Genomic DNA, 22,843 nt, shown 5'->3' with positions numbered 1-22,843 from the left:
TATCTGATGACTGGATATAGGAAACTCCGGACATTCTCTGGGAAACAGCCTGTGCCTTCAACAGAAGATGGGTTCGAGGAGTGGTTAGACCCTGCCACTCAGGCTTTGGAGGAATGGGAGGTACCAGAACAGCACAAGAAGCAGAGAATCACAGAGAGTTTAAGGGGACCTGCATTAGAGGCTGTACGTAATCTAAAGCTTAGTAAGAAGAACTGCACTGCACAGGATTATTTGGACATTCTGCAAGATGTGTTTGGTCGGACGGAGAACGCGGCTGAACTTCTATACCAGTTGGACCACTGTTATCAAGAAGAGGAGGAGAAGTTGTCCGAATTCATTAAACGCCTGGATAGGATTATCCACCAGATCCTGTTAAAGAAAGGAATAGACCCCCGGAAAGTAGATGAGACTCGTGCACGACAGGTTCTGAAAGGGGCTCAACCTTTAGATCCCATTGCCATACTGTTACGAACTCGTCAAGATGGCGGCATTCTAGAATACCCCGACCTGATTCAAATGGTCAGAGAGGAAGAGGTCATGTTGGATAACAAAAAGAAAAGTCGGCAGTTTGACTCAACCGCCCGAGTTAGAGTGATAAGTGTAGAAGAGGGTGACTCTCAAGTTGAACTCCTAAAGACCCAAGTGTCTCAGTTAATAGAAATGGTGTCCATCCTGACTGGTCAGGTATCCACTCTGCCCAAGGGGGGTATATCGGAGAAGCCAGATGAACCTGCTGGCCTCAGCGCAGATCCAGAGCCAAGACCTGCAAGATTGCTAACTTGTTTCAACTGCGGGGGAATTGGGCATGTTAGAGGAGTATGTCCCAGCCCAGGAAAGGTTGCCACGAAACCTCGGAAGCCGGCGGGAAACTTCAGAGGACACCGGTGAAGGAGTCAACCGGGTGTCCGTCAGTTTTCAGGGACTCCAGGAGGCTCACCGGTTCAGGGACACTGAGTCAGGGGGTCAAGCCCAAATACAATACCCCCAGTTATAGACTCCGGGTTACTGAGGGAAGGAAAATCAATGCACACCGGGTTCAGCGGGGGCCCATTCCAAGGAAGAAAAAGGAAAAGAGGGCCTGGGTACAGAGAACTGAATCAGACAACAAGGCTACATCAAGAGAATTCCCAACTAACTTGGTCGGGCCCTCCCCAGTGGTCTCAGTTCAGGTAGAAGGAATTTACACAAGAGCCCTCCTTGACACAGGGGCCCAAGTGACTCTTTTGTATAGAGATTTCTACGATAGACATCTTACCCATCTACCTTTGCAGAAGTTGGAAGATCTGGAGATATGGGGCATTGGGACTAAAAGTTTCCCCTATGACGGGTATCTGCCAATCAAGCTGACCTTTGATCCATCAGTGGCTGGTAAATCGGAAACCTTCGACACCTTAGCGGTGGTCTGTCCTCGTCCACCAGGGGCCAACAAAAGCTCTCTTATCGTAGGAACAAACACTGACCTGGTAAGGCGCCTTCTGATACAGCTGGTCCAGGGACAAGATGCTCCAGTGCCAAGGATCCACCCCATGCTACGGCAGGCCTACCAACGATTAGTTTTGGAACAAGAGACCCCCGCAGAAGGTGTTGGATGACTCTGGAAGTTGGACAGAGCGGAAAAAGTCCTACAGCCAGGAGAGGTGGCCTGTCTTAAGGCTTCTGTTAAACTCACATGGCAACAACCGGGTCCTTTTATCATCTTTGAATCAGGTCAAAAGGAAAGAGAGAGAGGGATAGAAGTGATCCCTGAAGTGATCCCTTTGAAGGTGTTACAGAAAAACCGTGGAAGGGTTTTAGTGAGTGTCAGAAACACCTCCACTACACCGGTGAAGGTACCGGCCAGAGTGCTCCTGGGCCAAGTTAACCCGGCTACCCCAGTTGCCCCCATTGATCTTAAAGAAAAAGAACAGGGCGAAGCTGTCATAGAGGAGCTCTGCTCTGGAAACGCTTCCCTCCCACCGGAATGGGTGAAGCGGGCCAAGGCACAACTTGCTCGATGGAGGGAAATATTCTCTAAGGACGAGTTTGACGTGGGATGTGCCAGGAGTGCCACTCATAAGATCCGCCTGAGTGAGGACAAGCCTTTCAGGGAAAGAGTCCGGCGAGTCCCCTTAGGTGACTTGGAAGATCTACGTCAACAGCTGGCAGAACTCAAGAGGACTGGGATTATCCGAGAGTCCAGGAGCCCATATGCTTCTCCGATAGTGGTGGTCCGGAAGAAAAATGGATCTCTGAGGCTTTGTATCGACTACCGAACGCTGAACAGAAGAACCATCCCAGACCAGTATACCACTCCTCGAATCGAAGATGCTCTACAGAGTCTGTCAGGGGCGAAGTGGTTCAGTGTGATGGACTTAAAGAGTGGGTATTATCAGATCCCTATGCACCCTGAAGATCGGGAGAAGACGGCCTTCATCACCCCTGTGGGGTTCTTTGAGTTCAATCGCATGCCTCAGGGGTTGTCCGGGGCCCCTGCTACCTTCCAAAGGCTGATGGAAAGGACCGTCGGAGATATGAATTTGATAGAGGTACTGGTGTACTTGGATGATGTTATCGTGTTTGGCAGAACTTTGGAAGAACACGAGGAGAGGCTGGAAAAGGTCCTGAAGAGGCTACATGAAGAAGGTCTGAAACTTTCTCCTGAGAAGTGCCAATTCTATCAGTCTTCGGTCCATTACCTGGGCCACATCGTGTCTGAAGAAGGGGTGGCCACCGACCCGAACAAGCTGGATGCTGTCGCTTCCTGGCCGAGACCCACAAATGTGACTGAGCTCCGGTCGTTCTTGGGCTTTTGCTCCTATTACAGGAGGTTTGTAGAGGGGTTCGCCCAAATTGCCCGACCCTTAAATGAGCTCTTGAAGAACGAAGAAGATGATGTTCCTGAGTTGGTAAAGCCGGCAAAGTCCACCATGGGACCCCGGAAGGCTAAGGAATCCATCCAGGATCAGTGGACCCCAGAATGCGAAGAGGCCTTTGTTCAGCTGAAGAAGACCTTAACCACTGCCCCTGTGTTGGCCTATGCGGACCCCACAAAACCATATGAACTGCATGTCGACGCCAGCCGAGATGGGCTGGGGGGGGGTACTCTACCAGGAGCATGAGGGTCATCTGCGACCTGTCGCCTACGTGAGCAGAAGCCTATTACCTGCTGAAAGGAATTACCCTACCCACAAACTTGAATTCTTGGCCTTGAAGTGGGCAGTGGTTGACAAACTGAAAGACTACCTGTATGGAGCTGAATTCATTGTCAAGACGGATAATAATCCCCTCACTTATCTGTTGACTACGGCCAAGCTGGATGCAACAGGACACCGATGGTTGGCCGCCCTCTCTAGTTTCCATTTTAGCCTGAAGTATCGGCCAGGAATTGGAAACAGGGATGCAGACGCCCTATCCAGAAGGTTGCATGCTCCACAGGAACCTGAGGAAGAATGGACTCATTTGGCTCCAGAAGGGGTGCGTGCCCTATATCAGGGAACGGAATTCCAATCCAGAGGAGGGTCAAGAGCAGAAGAGATTGGGGTTTCGGCTGTCGGAGTGCCCAAATACTATTGCAGGGTGACCCAGGTTGGAGGGGAAGATTTGCCCCGGCTGTCCAAAAGGGACTTGCGGAAGGAGCAGTTGGAAGACCCTTTGGGGAAACTTCTGTTGGAAGCCTTGGAGATCCAGCGCCCTGAGTTACTTCTAACTGACTCCCCTCAAGGGGCCCGTTTGTTGCATAAAGAGTGGACCCGGTTACAGATCAGAGAAGGAGTGGCCTACCGGAGAGGTCCATCTGAAGATCCGGAGGAGAAGTGGCAACTATTCTTACCAGCTAAATACAGAGAGGGAGTTCTGACCGCTCTTCATGATAATCATGGCCATCTGGGGCCCGAAAGAACCTTTCAGCTTGTCAGGGACAGGTTCTACTGGCCTTGTGTGAGGGCCGAAGTTGAAGGATACTGTCATTCTTGTGTCCGGTGTATACAAAGGAAGACTCTGCCACGTCAAGCAGCCCCAATGGGCCATCTGCAAAGCCAGGGACCCATGGAGCTGGTGTGCATTGATTTCCTTTGCTTAGAGCCTGATCTGAGTGGCCAAGGGAATGTCCTTGTGGTAACAGACCATTTTACCAGATACGCTCAAGCATTCCCAACAAGGGATCAGAAGGCCTCAACGGTAGCCAAAGTTCTTGTAGAGAAGTTCTTTGTACACTATGGGCTACCACAACGCCTCCATTCTGATCAAGGAAGGGACTTCGAAAGCAGACTGATCAAGAGACTGTTAGATGTGTTAGGCATTCAAAAGACTAGAACCACTCCCTACCATCCACAAGGGGATGCCCAGCCTGAACAATTTAACAGGACTCTTTTGGACATGTTGGGAACTTTGAGCTCAGAGAAGAAACAGCACTGGGGCAAACATGTAGCTGCCATTGTGCATGCCTACAACAGCACTGTCAGTAATGCTACTGGCTATTCCCCTTATCGGCTGATGTTTGAGAGGAAGGCTCGGTTACCAGTGGATTTGGCCTTTGGCATTTCGCCTGATCATACCTCTTCAGCATCGCATAGAGGATATGTGGACCGACTGCGGAATAGTCTGAAAGCAGCCTATGACAAGGCTCAGGCCACCTCTGATCAACGTAGACTGCGGAATAAAAAAACTTTCGACCTAAAAGTTCGGATCCATAACTTGCAACCAGGGGACAGGGTTTTGTTGAGAAACTTGGGTGTCCCGGGAAAACACAAGTTGGCAGACCGCTGGAAGTCCCAACCTTATGTTATCTGCAAGCAACTGCCGAACCTTCCTGTGTACCAAATTCGGCCCGAAGGAAGTGTGGGCCCATTGAAGACTTGGCATAGGAACCATTTGCTACCTCTTTCTGAAGCGGTTCGTATGCCCCCTGTGGAAGATTTGTCAGAGGCCCCTTCGACTTCTCGCCGGTCCAGACCAGTTACCAGATCTCAGACGATGCTCCCAAATGAAAGGGAGGGAAGTTCTCCATCTGAAGATTTGGAAGATGAAGAGGAGGTACCTGACTGGTTGTGGTCATCTCAGTTGCCAGAACCCACACCTGCCTCCCTGTCTTCATCTGACTTGGCTGACAGAGGAGCCCTTCGGGCAGAAGCCCCTGAATTCATACCCTCTCACATGCTTCCAGAAGAAGTAGCTGAGGAAGAAGACCCTGAAGAGGAGGTTGCACCTTTCTCTGAAGAAGAACTCACTGCTCTTGAACCATCAGATTCCTATGTGTGGGGACATGAAGAGGTGGACATTGATGAATCCGCTGAATTGCCTGGTCCTAGTACCTCTGAGAGCATGCCTCCACAGGAACAGAGGGAGAGGAGAGTCATTCACCCACCAAAGAGATTGACCTATGATCAATTAAGTGAATGTTCAGAAGAAGCTGTCTTTACCTCAAAAAGATCTCCTGACCAGCCTAGCTCTTCCACCGCCGATTTGGTGGAAGACAACCCTAGCTCACCCCCAGGCACATCTGTACAAGCCACCCAAGTGTTGGGGGTCTGTGACCAGACTTGTCTTCCCTCCCCCGACAATTGGTGGGAGGTTCCCTTGTCGAACCTGTGTTGTAATATGCAGTTGTTGAGTTTGGCTTCGGCTCCTGAGAAGCCAGATAACTCCCTGTTAGGCATATGTTAATGTTTTTGTTATCTTATGCCAACCTATGCACTAGGGTCCATACTGTTGACCTCTTTGGGGACCAAAGTTTCTCAAGTGGGGGGAGTGTGTAGCGGGGTTAAAATTGCTTAAAGATACTGTTGATATGTGAGAAGGAATTAGGCTCCCTCTAGTGGTAGCTGCATGGAATTTCCCAGGCTGTGACTTCCTTTTTGGCCTGATGAAAAGACTACATCTCCCAGGGTGCACGGCTGCACCGCACAGCTTTCTGGGGGAAGTTATTTAAAGGAAGGGAGGAGCCAAGCTCGGCCCTTCCGCGCTGGACTCCGAGGAACTAAGAAGCTGGAGCTGAGGACTGATGCTGGATATTAGGCCAAAGCCTCTAAGCCTGGAGTGACGACGTTGAACCGTCCCATCTCAAGCACGAGACACATTCCCGGAGCCCCTTACCGCTGTTCGCAGAGACCGGAGCCATCCACCAGAAAGACCACGCGAGGCTGATATCGAGCCAAAGGACTGAGATCGCAGTGGAGCGCGCGCAAGGGAAACTCCTGTGGTGAGAGGGCACTTGCCCAAAAAGACTGACTTTGTCTGATCAAGGAAGTGGCTTTACTTACATATAGCGATAGCGCAATAGAAGGTGATATACCCCGGGGTAGATTAGAATATCACTTCAGGACACTCTTAGACAATCAATAATAGCTTTAAAGGAGCCACCAGAGGCCTACCTCACTCACGGAAGTTACCGCTCAGCTACACAGACACCCTGCAGTGACAATCAACAGTCCACTGTTCTTTTTCTCTCTCTTGATCTTCATTCCTAATTTGGATTACAAACGAGCTCTATTCAATACTCTTGCTAGCGAAGACTCAAGAAGAAGAAGAAGGAAGAGGACTTTGGGGGAGGGACTCAGATAGGCCTACTTATCTGGTACTGTGTCTAGCATCAATGAGGGAGTAGTGTGGGGTATTTCTTTTATCTTTTAAAGCTGATTTAAGTGACCCATTTTAAGGAACTGTGTTTTATTGTATCTCCCTTATTCAATTTGATATACAGTAAATTAAGCTTTGGTTAATTACAATCCTGTGTGCTGTTCTATTGTGTCACCCAGAAGGACTACCACCAAGAAGGTAATAAGTCACTGTTGCATATTGAAGTATTGTATTCCAACCTGTGTATCCATTTGATAGTCCAGTCCTATTCTGGGTCAGCTGTGCCTGAGGAGGGATCGAGCCAGTTCTATAGGGTTGTTAGGCAAGGTGTAGACCCAATAACATAATCAGCAGCTCCTGCGGGGGTGGTGCTACACCTAAATTAAATTTTTATAATTTCTTCACACAAATAGAGCTTTCCTTTGGTGGTAATTAATCACTGCTGGGTTTTTTATTTTTTTCTAAAAAAAAGAAAAAAAAAGACAGAAAATGTTGAAAAAAAAGTTTTTCTTAATTTCTGTGAATGACAATTGTGAAGTCATGCAGCACTGTACCCAAGTTAATTTTTTTCTTTTTTGCTAAACAAATGAAAAAAGATCAAAAATGTTGAAAAAAATGTTTTTCTTAGTTTCTGTTAAAAATTGTTGCAAATAGGTGCTTTTTCTTCTTCACTCATGTATTGATGAGGCTGCACTGATGTGCGCTGATGAGGTTGCACTGATGGTCACTGATGAGGCAGCACTAATGGGATGGCACTGATAGGCATTCATAATCTTCACTGACCTGCATCTAAAAACATAAAATAATAATATTCCATTAACAATTCTTCTAATTCCTCGTGCAAAAAGTGAATAAATAGTGTAATAAATGTTCACCATAGATAAGTTCATTGAAAAAATGTGCTGAATATTAAGTTCATCAAAAAATGCTGTGTAATAAGGATGTCAAATTCTTCCACCAACAAAACTGGTTGCAAAGCACACTCACCTGGAAAACTTTAAATCAGTGCTAAAAAACTTTATATCTCCAGCCAATGTTAGTAGGTATAATCTCCTCACATCCAAACTCCTAAATATAAAAGAGAGTAAAAGAGAAAACACATAGTGCAATATTGTAACAATAAAGGTGAATCTATAAAATGATGTAAAAATAAAATGTTAAATATATATATATATATATATATATATATATATATATATATATCCGTGAATAAAAGTTCATACATGAGAAAAAAACTTGTGCATACACTAAATAATTAAATTAAATTGTAAATGTGCCTTAAAACTGGCTCTGGATGTTCATCTGGTAACAGCAGGATGTTGATTCTCCTCACATCAAATGCTCCCACATAAATAATACAGCAAGGGAGATATCCATATTGTAAAATGAGAATACATTTATTGGATAAAAACAGAAATCACTCACATAAAAAGGCAGCTGTAGACAAAGTAACTTCTCTCCAAAATGTAGCTCTCTCCGAGTCTGACTCTGGCACCAAGCCATACAGTCAGCTGTTTGAGCTGAAAGCCGCCCTCACTAGCTCCTCCTATGGGTTGTGTCACAGTCATGCGACTTTCTCAGGGTGGAGCTAGATGACTCTATGCCAGATTTCAAGCTGCTCAAAGCTATATGATGCTGACAGTCCTAATGGCTGGGAATATCTAAAAGCTCAGTGTACCCCTTAGTGAACTAGGAACTGATCCAGTAAAGCTCCTTAAAGAACACGTAAGCACATCCAATATATACCAGGCATAACATCATCAAGTCAGTGCAAGATACAGCATATAATAAGCAGAATAAATGGCATTCAACTAAAAAACAGGGAAATGATCGATAATAATCCTATCTAGAAACATATATAGTCAAATATAATATTAATATAAATAAATACAACCCTTGTACTAAAAAAGCCGAATGAAGAAAAGGGAGGAGGGGGGGGGGAGGAAGGGGACAGGGAGAGTTAAAATTAGTATTTAGAAATAAATCACTTAAGATCAAACTGAATATTCAGGCTCCTGGGCTGAAGTGTCCCCAACTCAAAAATCCAGAATGATTCACATTTACTAATCTCAGTAAGTCTATTACTCCCCCTCCGAATAGGTTGATATTAATCGATCACCCAAATTTTTTATTTTTTTTTTAATTACTAATAATAGAACACCGGGGACCCCGAATGATCATTAAGGGAATTCTTATCAGAGATATAATCCGCCCCAACATGGATATGAGAAATAAAGAAATCACGAAATGATACTTATACATAAGACCATCGTTACCATCATTACCAGCAAGGACCTAGAACACCTAAACCTTGGTGGAAGAATAAAGGAAACAATAGATCATGGTATAGGTCACCAAGGCAACAGAATTGGAGAAATCAAGGTAATAATTATTATTACCATCACAATAACTCACAGAATAACCAACGGAGAGAAATCCCTATCCCTACTTATAATAGATTCTAACCTATTAGACATTATAATGAGGATGGACCCCACAGACCTTTTTTAGAACAGAGTAGGAGGGACAGATCCCCGAATAGGAAAGAAAATTCCCCATACAAAAGAGAGATATCCCTAGACCGACGTATCAGAACCCCAGACAAAAGATTAAGATCACCTACGGGAAGAGAGAGATCGAAGGAAAGAAAAGGAGATTAAAGAAGAACTTCAGAACGAAGAGGGGATACCGAAGTGGGTGAAAGATCAAAAAGAAAAAGGGAATTGTTGGTGAGGGTATTTTTAATACCAGTGGAGTTGATTTAACGAAAGAGAAAATAAAAGTATTGTATCATGGCTTAAAGTTTGCCCCTAAAAATAATTTAAATACATTTCAAATCTAAAATACAAAAGGCAATATATGTTGAATAGGCCAGATATTTCTAAAGTGAGAAGGATAGAAGACACCAGTGATATTGTCCATACCCAATTGAAGAACAAATCGTTATTTAACCCTATTAAACTCCCTGGCTTTTAGTACCAAAAGCGGTAACCCCGAGCCACACTTGTAATTACCCCAGAAGCACATTCACCTTCCCTGCAATCCCCCGTTGCGATCACCCGCCGTCCTCACACTCTCTCTCCGCTCTGTGCTCGGCAGATGCCGGCACTTGCCTTCCGGTTCCCTTCCCTCGGAGCGTGCGACGCAGGGGGGTGGAACCGGCGGCAAATTCATGATATGAATTAATGAAATGACATGAAACAAAGCTGTGATCCTAACAGATTGTATACACTGTATCATGCCATTTTACTACAGGATTGCACCTGGTGACTTTTCCAGTTCCCTACCTGTGCTTTTCCAGTTCTTCGCGCCTGGAAAATAGACAACGACCATGGCGTCCAAAAAGTGTTTTTTTTTTGCGCAAAAGCGCTTTTAGACGAACTGGAAAACAGTGACAGTGAAACGGAGTTACTTGAATAACTGAGTGGAATTTGGGAAGTATATCAAATGATTCTTAAGAATTTACAACAGAGCTGTGTGCCAGAAAGAGACATCAGAATCGTCGCTGTCGCCACTTTCCGTACCTGATGACGAATTTTCGCCGTTAATCGCTATCGTTCTGTTTTTCAAGTAACTCAGTTTCGCTGTCGCTGTTTTCCAGTTCATCTTAAAGCGCTTTTGCGCAAAAAGAAAGTTTTTTGGATACCATGGTCGTTCTCTATTTTCCAGGAACAAAGAACTGGAAAAGCACAGGCAGGGCACTGGAAAAGTCACCATGTGAAATCCTGTGGTGAAATGGCATGATACAGTGTAATCCATTAGGATCACAGCTTTGTATCATGTCATTTAGTGTATTTACATTTTTGAAAATGCCTGCCGGTTTCACCCCCCTGTGTCGCAACGCTCGCAGGGAAGGGAACCGGAAGACAGGTGTCGGCATCGGCTAGGAGGACATCGGGAAGATGGCTGGAGGATAGCGGGGAAGGACAGCGGGGGATCGCAGGGGAAGGTGAGTTTTAAAATATAAAACAACAGATTTCCATGCAAAACAGTACCGCTTTTTTGCACAGAAATCCTGACATAATTAGACCGCCAGGGAGGTTAATAGGTAGAAAGATCATATAGAAGTCTTTAACAGAATGGTTACACAGGACCTAGAAAAATCAAAAAAATGTCAGATCCGCAAGAGATTAAAAGAGGTGTTCAGAGTCTTGAAAATAAGAAAAATATTGTCATCAGACCAGCCGATAAGAGGGGAGGAACTGTTATACTATCAAAACAAGCCTATAATGAAGAAATGGAGAAACAACTTAAGCCTCGTACACACGTACCGATCGTCGGCCGAACGATCGGCCGTCTTTTTGTCCGAGGGCTGTCTTGTCTGTTGAAAAGTGCAAAAGACTGCACACGAATTTTGTCGGCCAACAACAGCCGACTGCAGAAGTGATGTCATGTGATGGTTAACTTTCCTTGTCTTTTTTATTTTCTGAGCATGCCCAGTCTTGCTAATCTGCTGTCTGTCGGCCGAAATCTGTACTGACTGGCGAACAATCGGCCGTTCTGGTGTCGGCATACAAAAATTTTAATGCTTGCACGACAGATTCTGTTCGGCCGAAAGTGCGCTGTCGGAAGCATCATACTAACAAGCCGAAAATCGGCCGATCGTTCGGCGGCCGAACATTTTCGGCCGACAATCGGTACGTGTGTACGGGCCTTTAGTGATAGGAGTACTTACTTGAAACTGATGGGTGATCCCACTAAACAGTATAAGAAAGATCCTGAAACCCTTACTCAGCTGGGAAAAAAGAAGAAGATTTTAAATGACAAAGAGAGCAAATATCTACTTCCCAATTTGTATCGGGTTCCGATTATTTACTATTTTCCTAAATTGCATAAAATTAGAGAGAGACATCCAGGGAGGCCAATAGTTAATGGCATCCAGTCAGTTAATGCTAGGATTGGAGAGTACATTGACTGTTTTCTCCAATCGCTAGTTACCAAATCTCAGTCTTATTTACTGGATATTAATCATTTGATTCAGTGCCTGGACCAATTAAAAATGGAAGAAGGAATTTATACTTTAGAAAAATAGCATGTATCATAAATAATCATCTAAAAATGAATGTGTACAGTGAATCAACAAAAATACACTGAATAAGAGATGAAAAATAAATAATCATCAAAAAATAAATATAAATGTAAACAGTAAAACAACAAAGGTGCACTGTGTGTGTGAGTCACCCATGCAAATCATCAAGTTCCAAACAGTCCACAAAACAGGTGCAGATAATTCTTCTTGATGATGAAAGTGCAATGAGTGAAAGGTGCAATGATGGTTCCCAGACTTGTATCCCCCGCAGCACCGTGTGAAAATAGAAGTTGTGGTGGTACCCTTACCAGCTCTTATATAGCATGCACTTTAAACCTTTAAGGGCCAGGTATAATAGAGCAAGATATCTTCCCACAACCTAATCTTTCACCTCGTGAGAAATGGGGATTGGACTCTTACCAAATGTAAATGGGAAAACCTGCCGATGACCACCAGTACTCCCCCAGGACCCTAATATTCTGGATAACTGTCTCTGAACGCTCCTACTAAGACTCCTTTTCCACAATGGTAAGGGTTTCCTCTATGGATCACTCCCGGTTTGTCACAATTGTGACAGTCCCCATGTTAGAAAGGTAAGGAGCGGACAATAGTGCATTATCTCCAGGATACATTTATTCAAAAAATAGAGCACTTACATGAAAGAGATGAATGATGGACGAGCAAATGGTTCAGTAACAGATGTTCGCGGCCGCTCTGCAGCGCGGACCGCGAGAAATTACAGTGCGGCTTCTCCACTCGACGCATTTCCCCTAAGAAGGCGTCCACTGGGATTGGAGGGCTTTATACTTTAGCTACGGCAGATGTATCATCTTTATATACGATTATTAATCATGATGAAGCTATTAAGGCATCTAAATGGGCTCTGGACAATCTCAGTGAATTGAAATTAAGGCAGAAGAAATATCTATTGAAGTGCTTGGAATATGGCCTACAACATAACTACTTTTGGTATAATTCAGACAATTATAGACAAACTGGGGGCATTATGATGGGTGCAAAATATGCACCCAGCGTAGTGAACCTTTTTATGGCACAATGGGAAGAATATGCTATCTACAAGAACCCACCTAAGGAATTATTGTTATTCAAACGATTCATTGATGACATTATAATAATTTGGAAGGGTAGTCAGGATGCTCTGCTGAACTTCTTGGCTTACCTGAATACGAATGAAAAGAATATTGTTCTTTCTTGGGAGTTAAACAATTCCACTATTAATTTTCTTGATTTAACCATCACAATGGAAATTAAATCCCTTTCTACGAAAACAATTTTTAAGAATGTAGATCATAACAGTTATATTCCCATGGGGAGTTGTCACCATTTACCATGGCTAGTGAACATACCTAAAGGTCAATTAGTTAGGTTGCGAAGGAACTGCACTTATTTGACTGACTATTATGAACAGGCCAATATGAATATGATTGGCCAGAGCTTTATTCAAAAAGGCTACGAAAAGACTGCTTTTGCTGAGAAGATTCGAGAGATTGCTGATATACCAAGAGAGAACCTCATTCAGGATCATGAAAAAGAACCATATAAAATAGATGTACCGATTTTTCTTGATTATCAGGCTCAGCACAAACAATTGAAAAAAATATTTTGCAAACATTGGCCTATTCTAAAAATCAGATAGACAGTTACAATCGATTTTACCTCAACAGCCCCGTTTTCTTTATCATAGAGCTCCCACTTTTAGAAATATTCTGGCAAAAAATGTGGTTGATCCCCGCAAGAAACCAAGCTTCCCTTTTTTTCCCCTGTAGGAGCTGTTTTGCGTGTAAAAAAACAAATAGAAATGGGATTAAATGTAATCATTTTATTTCTACAACAACAGGAAGACATTAGTCAATTAAGGAATTTATATCTTGTAGATCAGAGGGAGTTGTTTATGTCCTTAAATGTCCATGCTTGAAACAATATGTAGGGAGAATGAAAATACCTATGTAGAAACGAATTAAAGAGCATGTGACTAATATTTTAAATGGCTTCCCTAAACATAATTTATCAAGGAATTGTACTGAGTTTCATAAAAAAGATCCCACCAAGTTAAAATTTTGGACGATCGATAAATATCAACCAAACTGGAGAGGGAGTAATAGAGTCACTGAGATTAGTAAACGTAAATCATTCTGCATTTTTGAGTTGGGGACACTTCAGCCCAGGGGCCTGAATATTGAGTTTGATCTTAACTGTTTTATTTCTAACTACTAATTTTAACTCTCCCCCACCCCTTCCTCCCCCCTCCTCCTTTTCTTCATTCAGCTTTTTTAGTGCAAGGGTTGTATTTATTTATATAAATATTATATTTGACTATATATGTTTCTAGATAGGATTGTTATCGATCATTTCCCTGTTTTTTAGTTGAATGCTATTTACATCCACAGAGTATTTACTGTTCACAGAGTGTCTAATGCTGAGCAACATATCAGCTCAGTTGAGGATAATTTATTCCCTATACCGGCTTCTATCAGAGATATACAGGCTGAACAAAAGACACAGGCGGTGAAGTTGGGAGACATGGAGGACCGGCTGCCCTGTAATAACCTCAGATTTCTGGTTTTCCCAGTGGGATTGGAGGGAAGAAAACCAGAGGAGTTCCTGATGGAGTGGATGAAAGCTTTTTTAGGTGGGGAAACTTTCTCAATATTATTTGCTATAGAACGTGCTCATAGGATCCCATCTCAAGCTCCCATCCCAGGGGCCATGCCTAGACCACTATTGGCGGGCATTCTTCATTTTCGGGATCCTGATGCTACTTTGAGAAAGGCCCGAGAAATAGCGGATATTAAATTTAATAACAATGTCATTACAATTTGTCATTACAAAAAGTGTGAAAAAGCGTGTTAGAGAGAGGCACCTTCCATACAGCATGTTATATCCGCCCAGGCTATGAGTGGTGCATAAAGGCAAAGTGCAGTTTTTTGGTGATCCTGCTGAGGCTGACCAGTGGTTGGACTCACTGGGCAGATCCTGATCTCAAAGGGATTAGGTGAAATGAAGGCTGTCAACTCTTTCGGGGGCGGATGGGTCCTGTGTTTCTCAATAATTGCTTCTGATGAGCTACAAGTTTTTTTTTTTGCTCACATTAGAATGCCTATGATGAAAGGTAATAAAGGAAACAAATGACAGAGGACAAACAAAAACAAGGCAATGCCCATCCAAGTCTAGCTGGGGGATGGAGGCCATCCCTAATCAGGTATATATAGAGGGGGAGGGGAATACAATGGATAATAGGAAGGGTATTGTGGGATCGGCATATTGGGTAAGATATATGTAATATATAATAGGTATAATCCATAACATAATATTGGTATTATTCTTAAAAAAAAAAAAAAAAAAAAAAAGGCCGATACCCGACATATCTAGTATGGTAAAACGGGAAAGGGGGGAACAAACGGGACTTTGTGTGAGGTGTGTGAAGTCGGTGGACATGATAAATTGGTACAGTCACCTAATATAGGGTAAAAGATTTAATATGTATCATATAGTAAATATCATATATAACATGAACAGAAATATGCATGATACATCAGAGTTACATACATGTAATAATACAGTCAGAAAGGCAATAAGGAACATCCTAAATGCAAGATCATACAAAATTGATGGGATATACATTGGGAAGGAAAAGTCATTGATGATAAACATGTATAAAATTCAAATCTAAAATATTATTATAAATGGGGAATTAATAATCATTTATATTTGCATTTTATACATGTTTATCATCAATGACCTCGGCCTGGACGGCTTCCCGATTAAATGGTACCATCCATACTTGGAACTTCTTACCCCTCATTTGTTGAAGGTGTACTCTGAAGCCTTTGAACAAAGTACATTGTCTAGATTCTCTACGTGAGGTGATAATAGTCTTGATTCCTAAGCCAAACAAGGACGCCAAGTATTGTGAATCCTACTGCCCAATATCATTAATTAGTGTGGACATTAAGATTCTAGCGAAGGTTCTGGCTCGCAGGTTAAATGCAGTGATTACTAAAATAATCCATCCGGATCAGACCGGGTTTATACCAGGACGTTCACAGCCATCAATATACATCGCCTTTTTACGAACTTGCAAATGTCTATGGAACCACCGGACGCAAGAATTTTGGCCTTATTGGATACACATAAGGTATTTGACTCGATCGAATGGCCCTATTTGTTTGCAGTCCTGGAACAACTGGGATTTGGTCCCAAAGTAACTTCTCTCCAAAACAATATATGTATTACTTTATTTTTTAATCACAAAATTATTGCTGAAAAGTTGGTGTAAAGGTGTGAGACATGAACTGATTAAAAATGCTATTCTCCTGGCTTCTATACATCTGACCTAAAATGAGCATGCAGTAAATAAAAATCAGAAAAAAGTTAGAATTTAATAGCTCTACAATTGTTCTGGGACAAGGAAGGGATTTAATATATTTATCCAGTATGATTGTCAGGCAAGTAGCATTTTCAAAAGGAAAGGTCAGCAATAGCAAGTTCATGAGTTGACCAACTCATTGGATACATTTCACTGTCTGTATGGCTGATATTGTATCCCAGTAGATGTTAAATTCATGCTCCCTGTTTATCCTAGTGGCTATTGTCACCAAGGCAGAAATTGATGGGAAATTTTACAGTTGTCACTGCAAAGAGGTGAGTAAAAATCTTCCAATGGGGAAACTTGCTGACAAAATGTCCACAAAGGGAATTCCCCTTATTTTGGAGAGATTTCTCTATATTCCTGTTTTAACTACAGGAAAATAACTAAGTGAAACTGTATCTTAGTACCACAAACTGATTATGTTATTTCATTTATTTTTCAAATTCAAAGTGAATTTACCCATCCATCCATGTTTCCATGATTTTGTTTGTTGAGATGTCACTTTGTATAACACCCCTCTAGCATTTCTAGCCGTGGCCATGTTGAGTAAGAGCAGTTGATTCATGTAGCATTTACTTCCTGGAATCTATCTGCCCTTAGCTCTGGCATGCAAGCAGGAGGGTGTGCTTAGCTGAGAAAACCCCTCCTCCAGATTTAAGAAAAATAAATGCTCATCAAGACCCCTGGGATGTATAACATACTTTACACGTTTTTTTAAATCTACAAATCTCTACATTTATTACAGTAACAATAACGAGGACAAGATAGGATGTGAAAATGATCTTCAGTTAAACATTACATATCATTTTCAAAATATTCACTCACTGAAAAAATAACAATATTTTTTTTGTTTCTGATTAAATGGGTCTAAAGCATAGAAGGAAATGTAATATACTGCAGCTTACAAAGCCTTAGTATGATGGCTGCAGTAGCTTTTTCTTATTTTGTTCACCTGATGATCACTGTACTTCATCTATGGAGAAGAAGCATCATCCTAGGGCAGTACTATAGAACACCTCCCCCCTCTCCACTTCTCTATAACATAGGAGAGAGGCATTCTGTAGACATTAGAGATGGCTGGCCTCAGGGCTAACTGATAACAGTCATCCCAGACAGAGAGTACAGGATTGGATTGATTGATTGTGCGGGTGTTGTAATTTTGACCTTTTCCAGAGAGTGCAGGAAGCTATCAGCTCTCGCATCAACAGGTATTTTTTACACTAAAGCAGCCCATAGATTACTCGATTGTCTTTCCTTCCACCTCACGTGCAAGGAAAGAAAACCACTTGGTTCCCTCATCAACACTGAATGAATGCCTCCCACAGTGCTATTGTATCCTGCTGGTGGGGTGGAGGTGCAGGGAGCCAAGGAGAATACAACAGTCACTGCTAGGGGCTATAGCTGATGGCAGAATCGCATGAATAAAAATCCCACAGGGTAGTTGTATCCAAGGTGTACAATTAGCCTGCCCATGCATGGAATTAAATTCATCTGGTCTCTACTGAACTGGCTTGTAGCAGAATGGACACTGAGAATATGGTTTCTAAGATGGGACAGTAATATTTGTCAACAATATCTCAAGGACCCATGTTAAAGGCCTAGCTGCCTATTGCCAATAAGAGACTGCTTCACACAGTCAGACTCAAAGGATATGCTAATATCATCAGCTCAACCACCTGTCTTCCACACATTGTTGATTACACTGATTTACTCACCTTTTGTGTACTGTGGGTTCTGTGTTTACACTTATAATAATGTGTATTTTATTTCAGGAGCTTGATATTGGCAGTCTGCTAGTTAATTGGCTCGGGTTGATTGAATCACTGTTATCTATTAGTTGCTGGTGGCACAGTAGAATACTGTTTGTGTTGGTTGTGTTGTGTTGGTTGAGTCTGTGAAATATTTACTTGTCCCTAGTAACTTCTCAGGTCCAGCTGGGAATGCCCCTGGAAAATTATTTAAGAAACCCCTTGCATGGGGAATCATATAAAAGCCAGCTGTGGCTGAATAAAAGTTGTTGTTGACTCCCAGAACTGTGTGTCATCCAGTTACTGGGGGGGATTTTGCCTTGGATATGTTAGTACTTCCTCAGCTTCAAGGATTATACAGCAAAGATACCTAGGCTGGGTATTGGAGTTCTGATACACTGCTGATATTGTATGGCCAACTTTATAGCACAGATATATCTAATTGCTTTCAGCAGTATATTTAACAAACCCAAGGGGAACAAATAATGGAATCTCTTTGTAATATTTCAGAACAAACTTTGTGTTTAGAAGTTAAACCACCCTTATTCAGTAGGAAAGAGCAAAGTAAATAAACACACATGTATAACAATTCTTTTGATCTGCAGGTATTTGACTTCGAGCTGGAGGATGAAGACATTGCATCTCTTAACACCCTGAATTTAAATATTCGTTATAATAAGATGTCTATGTAAGTATCACTCTGCTAATATCACTATCAGGTTTTATGTGGCGAGAACCAGTCAGCCTATATATTTTAGAGGTTCATAAAGCCTACTCTGGATTTGATGTCCGAATGTGATGTTGAGAGCAGGATTCATGTGTTTAGAGCTATCAAAGGGGATGCTAATGAGAACCTCTATCTGGCTGAGACACACAATGATTTTTTCAACTCAAACCTTCTAATTCTGTTTTATGGCTGAGTTGTATGACACAAAAAGGGGGGTCATACTGTGTCTCAGATGTCCCCCCCACTGCATGTTCTTTGGTAAAGGCATTTGGGAAGCTTTGTGTGCGCCTAGCAGTGATCACCACAGGTAATTTCTGGGTGTGAAGACAGCCGCAAATACCTGCTACCCCCAGCGACCTGTCATTATAGTGAATAGAGTCAAAGGCCTCACCTAGCTGCTCAGAGCCACAGCAGGAATCAGAAGACTCCTACCACTTCAATTGGCATTGGCTTAAATTGGCCTGGTCTAAAGCTGGTCATGGATCTTTTTTTTTTTTTGATCAGCCAGTCAGCTAACCAAAAATTCCAAAGGATTCCCCCATTCACACACTCAAGACTGATGAAGGAATCCTCCCCACTGCGCTATTGTATTCTGACAGAGGGGACTCCTCTGTTGCCAGAATGCACTAATCAGCACTGCAGCCATTTGGTTACCTGTGCTAATCGAGTGGAAATTTTTCAGCATTCCTGTTCGTGAAAAGCTGATTGTTAGATCAAAATTCTCTATAGCAAGAATGGCCATAGATGGATTGAAATTTGACTGGTCCCTGCTGAACTGGCTGAATTAAGATCCATCTAGCTATAGACTGGCTATAGTCCTAGGAGAAATTGTAAAATGTACTCAAGCCCTGCTATAGACTAAATGAATGAATGATTCTATGTGTATATGTTTAACTGCTGCAACCACTCAACAAGTGCACTCTCTCACTTAAAAAAGTAACAAAATGATTAAAATAGTGGTGCGCTGTTCACATTCTCTTATTGACAAATAATAAAATATTTAGCATGAATCATAAAAGTGCTAATTGATCATAAATAAAATATCAAACCATATAACAATTAGTATATACACAAATGTATGTGGACCGCCTGATAGTGCAAATAAATAATAAAGTGCCAGGAAAAAAGGGTTTAAAAGTCCAAAGAAATTCCAGGGGACAGTCCACACTTCCGTATCCGTGAGAATTAGTGATATCCCAAACGACTTGCAACCATCTTATCACCCCTGGGTGCACCTTAATGTTTTGACCATATGGTCAAATATCACCGTTTGGTTAATCAGTAGATTCACTTTTGGTCCCTGTAGTCCTCCCCCACATAGGATTGTTCTTATAATAGGAATAATCCTTTCCACGATTTTAAAGCTCAAGATATAAATGATGATCCGCTCATCCTGCAGTAAATCAATAAAAAAGTGTTTAGTAAAAACTATATCTTACACACTCACATTGTAAAGTACTTATGTATAGAATGATCATAATCATTACAGCAAGGAATCCTCTCAAAAAAAACCCTCACTGAATTTCGGGTCTCGGAGACATCGAAAATGACATCACAGACTCCTCCTGGCAGGTTGCGTCACTAGTCACGAGACTGGAGTGACAACTCTCACTTAGGCTGGCCATACAAAGTTCGAATCTCGGCTGGTTTAGTAGCAACTGGCTAAGATTCGAGCCAATAATGGGTACGCTGAATGTACCAAGTTGATAGATCAATCAACTTGAGTACAACCAGCCTGTCGGATTTGCTTCCGTGGTTGCAGGAAAGAAATTTGCATGGTCTATGGCCTGCCTTATTGTACTTTTTCTATGGATGAGCAGCATTGTCATTCTTCTTTAACATGGGGGGGGGGGGGTTCTGTTGTCCTCAGGGAGTACTGAAAACAATGTAACTGATAACAGTCAGCAGAGGTAGAGAGCATAGGAAGTTATCAGGTCATATGATTCCTGGTAGGTTCGACAGGTATTTTTTGATCTTATCAAACAGATATACCAAAATGCTTTCATGGTATATTTAACATACAGTATCTCATAAAAGTGAGTACACCCCTAAGTGAAAATGTTCCCTCCCCAGTGTCATGTGACATGTTAGTGTTACAATGTCTCAGGTGGGAATGGGGAGCAGATGTGTTAAATTTGGTGTTATTGCTCTCACTCTCTCATACTGGTCAGTGGAAGTTCAACATAGCACCTCATGGCAAAGAACTCTCTGAGGATCTTGAAAAAAAAGAATTGTTGCTCTACATAAAGATGGCCTAGGGTATAAGAAGATTGCAAAGTCTCTAAAACTGAGCTGCAGCATGGTGACCAAGACCATACAGCGGTTTAACAGGACATGTTCCACTCAGAACAGGCCTCGTCGTGGTCGACCAAAGGGGTTGAGTGCACGTGCTCAGCGTCATATTCAGAGGTTGTCTGTGAGAAATTGATCTATGAGTGCTGCCAGCATTGCTGCAGAGGTTGAAGGGGTGGGGGGTCAGCCTGTCAGTGCTCAGAGCATACACCGCACACTGCATCAAATTGGTCTGCATGGCTGTCTTTCCAGAAGTAAGCCTCGTCTAAAGGCACATGCACAAGAAAGCACGCAAACAGTTTGCTGAAGACAAGCAGACTAAGGACATGGATTACTGGAACCATGTCCTGTGGTCTGATGAGACCAAAATTAACGTATTTGATTCAGATGCTGTCAAGCGTGTGTGGCAGCAACCATATGAGGAGTACAAAGGCAAGTGTGTCTTGCCTACAGTCAAGCATGGTGGTGGGAGTGTCATGGTCTGGGGCTGCATGAGTGCTGCTGGCACTGGGGAGCTACAGTTCATTGAGGGAACAATGAATGCCAACATGTACTGTGACATACTGAAACAGAGCGTGATCCCCTCCCTTCAGAGACTGGGCCGCAGGGCGGTATTCCAACACACCTCCAAGATGACCACTGCCTTGCTAAAGAAGCTGAGGGTAAAGGTGATGGACTGGCCAAGCATGTCTCCAGACCTAAACCCTATTGAGCATCTGTGAGGCATCCTCAAACAGAAAGTGGAGGATCGCAAGGTCTCTAACATCCACCAGCTCTGTGATGTCGTCATGGAGGAGAGGAAGAGGGCTCCAGTGGCAACCTGGGAAGCTCTGGTGAACTCCATGCCCAAGAGGGTTAAGGCAGTGCTGGAAAATAATGGTGGCCACACAAAAAATTTACACTTTGGGCCCAATTTGGACATTTTCACTTAGGGGTGTACTAACAGATTTATATATCTATCACATCTATCACTCACTTTTGTTGCCAGTGGTTGAGACAGTAATGGCTGTGTGTTGAGTTATTTTGAGGGGACAGCAAATTTACACTGTTATACAAGCTGTACACTCACTACTTTACATTGTAGCAAAAGTGTAATTTCTTCTGTGTTGTCACATGAAAAGATATAATAAAATATTTACAAAAATGTGAGGGGTGTACTCACTTTTGTGAGATACTGTATCAAAATATTCACTGTTAAGGTTTGCTTAGACTTTACAATTAATTGTAATAGAAAAAAAAATGAAAACAAGAATAAAAAACCCTGTTAACAGTAATGATTGTGTTTTGTTCTTGTAGGTGGGAGGACCATCCGAAATACCCTTTTCATGATGAATATTAACATAAATCCTGGATATACTAAACTCACTGGATGCTTTGATGTAACCATATAGAAAACAAACCAATATTTGCATCCATTCCCTGCTTTTTATGACCAGATTTAGAAATTAGAGTGTATCTTTTTTTTACTTTTGGATATGGAGAGGGATTAGAACACCTCTCAGTTTTTATTGCTGTCTGGGCCGCTGTAAAGTTTTGTACACACTACAATCAGAAGAAAAATTCCGTATTAGGTACGATTGTTTGATTTTCGTATAGTGTATACACAACTTTCGACATCCGATTCAGACTTTTCAAATGAAAACTCCAACATTTTTCTGGTATGTGAACAGAACTAATAATTTTCTCTTGTAAAGCAAAAAAGTCCTGGATGGCCGCACTCCAGATGCAACACCTTTATTGTGTATAAAAAACTCATACAGCAACATGGAGATCAAGTACAGCAGAAATCACAGCTAACAATATTCGCTTATTGTGTACTGTTTTCGGATAGGTTTTGCACAAGAAAGATACAAAAGACTGTGCATGATCAGAAACAATAAACAACAAATAAAGCCTTTGTCGTGCACACATTTTCATACATTATTTCCATCCTTGGTTTCAACTTTGCTGTGAAACATCACGGAAAACTGAACGATCGTACGCCTTTAGGGAGATTTAATTTCTCTATTTGTCCTATATATTGTTATCATCGAAAGGTAAAGTAAAAGAAAATCCCACATTTTGACATCAGAACAGTAATAGAGGGGAAATCTTCTATTGTGGAC

General features: G+C 42.3%; 1 protein-coding gene across 1 annotated transcript in view; it reads left to right on the top strand.

The window, feature by feature from the left end:
• The window catches only part of LOC309553540 (aldo-keto reductase family 1 member C15-like), a gene marked incomplete at its 5' end in the record, with an annotated part of 78,396 nt that extends 56,142 nt beyond the window's left edge, over positions 1 to 22,254 (top strand). Inside the window, 2 exons of the mRNA XM_082254787.1 lie at positions 18,325 to 18,407; positions 22,035 to 22,254. Coding sequence (XP_082110913.1) covers positions 18,325 to 18,407; positions 22,035 to 22,077 — 126 coding nt within the window. The 3' untranslated portion in view covers positions 22,078 to 22,254. The remainder of the gene's footprint in view (positions 1 to 18,324; positions 18,408 to 22,034) is intronic.
• Between the last annotated feature and the right edge of the window lie 589 nt (positions 22,255 to 22,843).

Source organism: Pelophylax lessonae (assembly GCF_965119305.1).
Source record: "Pelophylax lessonae genome assembly, chromosome: 4".
Classification (NCBI taxonomy): domain Eukaryota; kingdom Metazoa; phylum Chordata; class Amphibia; order Anura; family Ranidae; genus Pelophylax; species Pelophylax lessonae.
The sequence above is the reverse complement of the archived record's forward strand: the minus strand, read 5'-3'. Positions and strand labels throughout refer to the sequence as shown.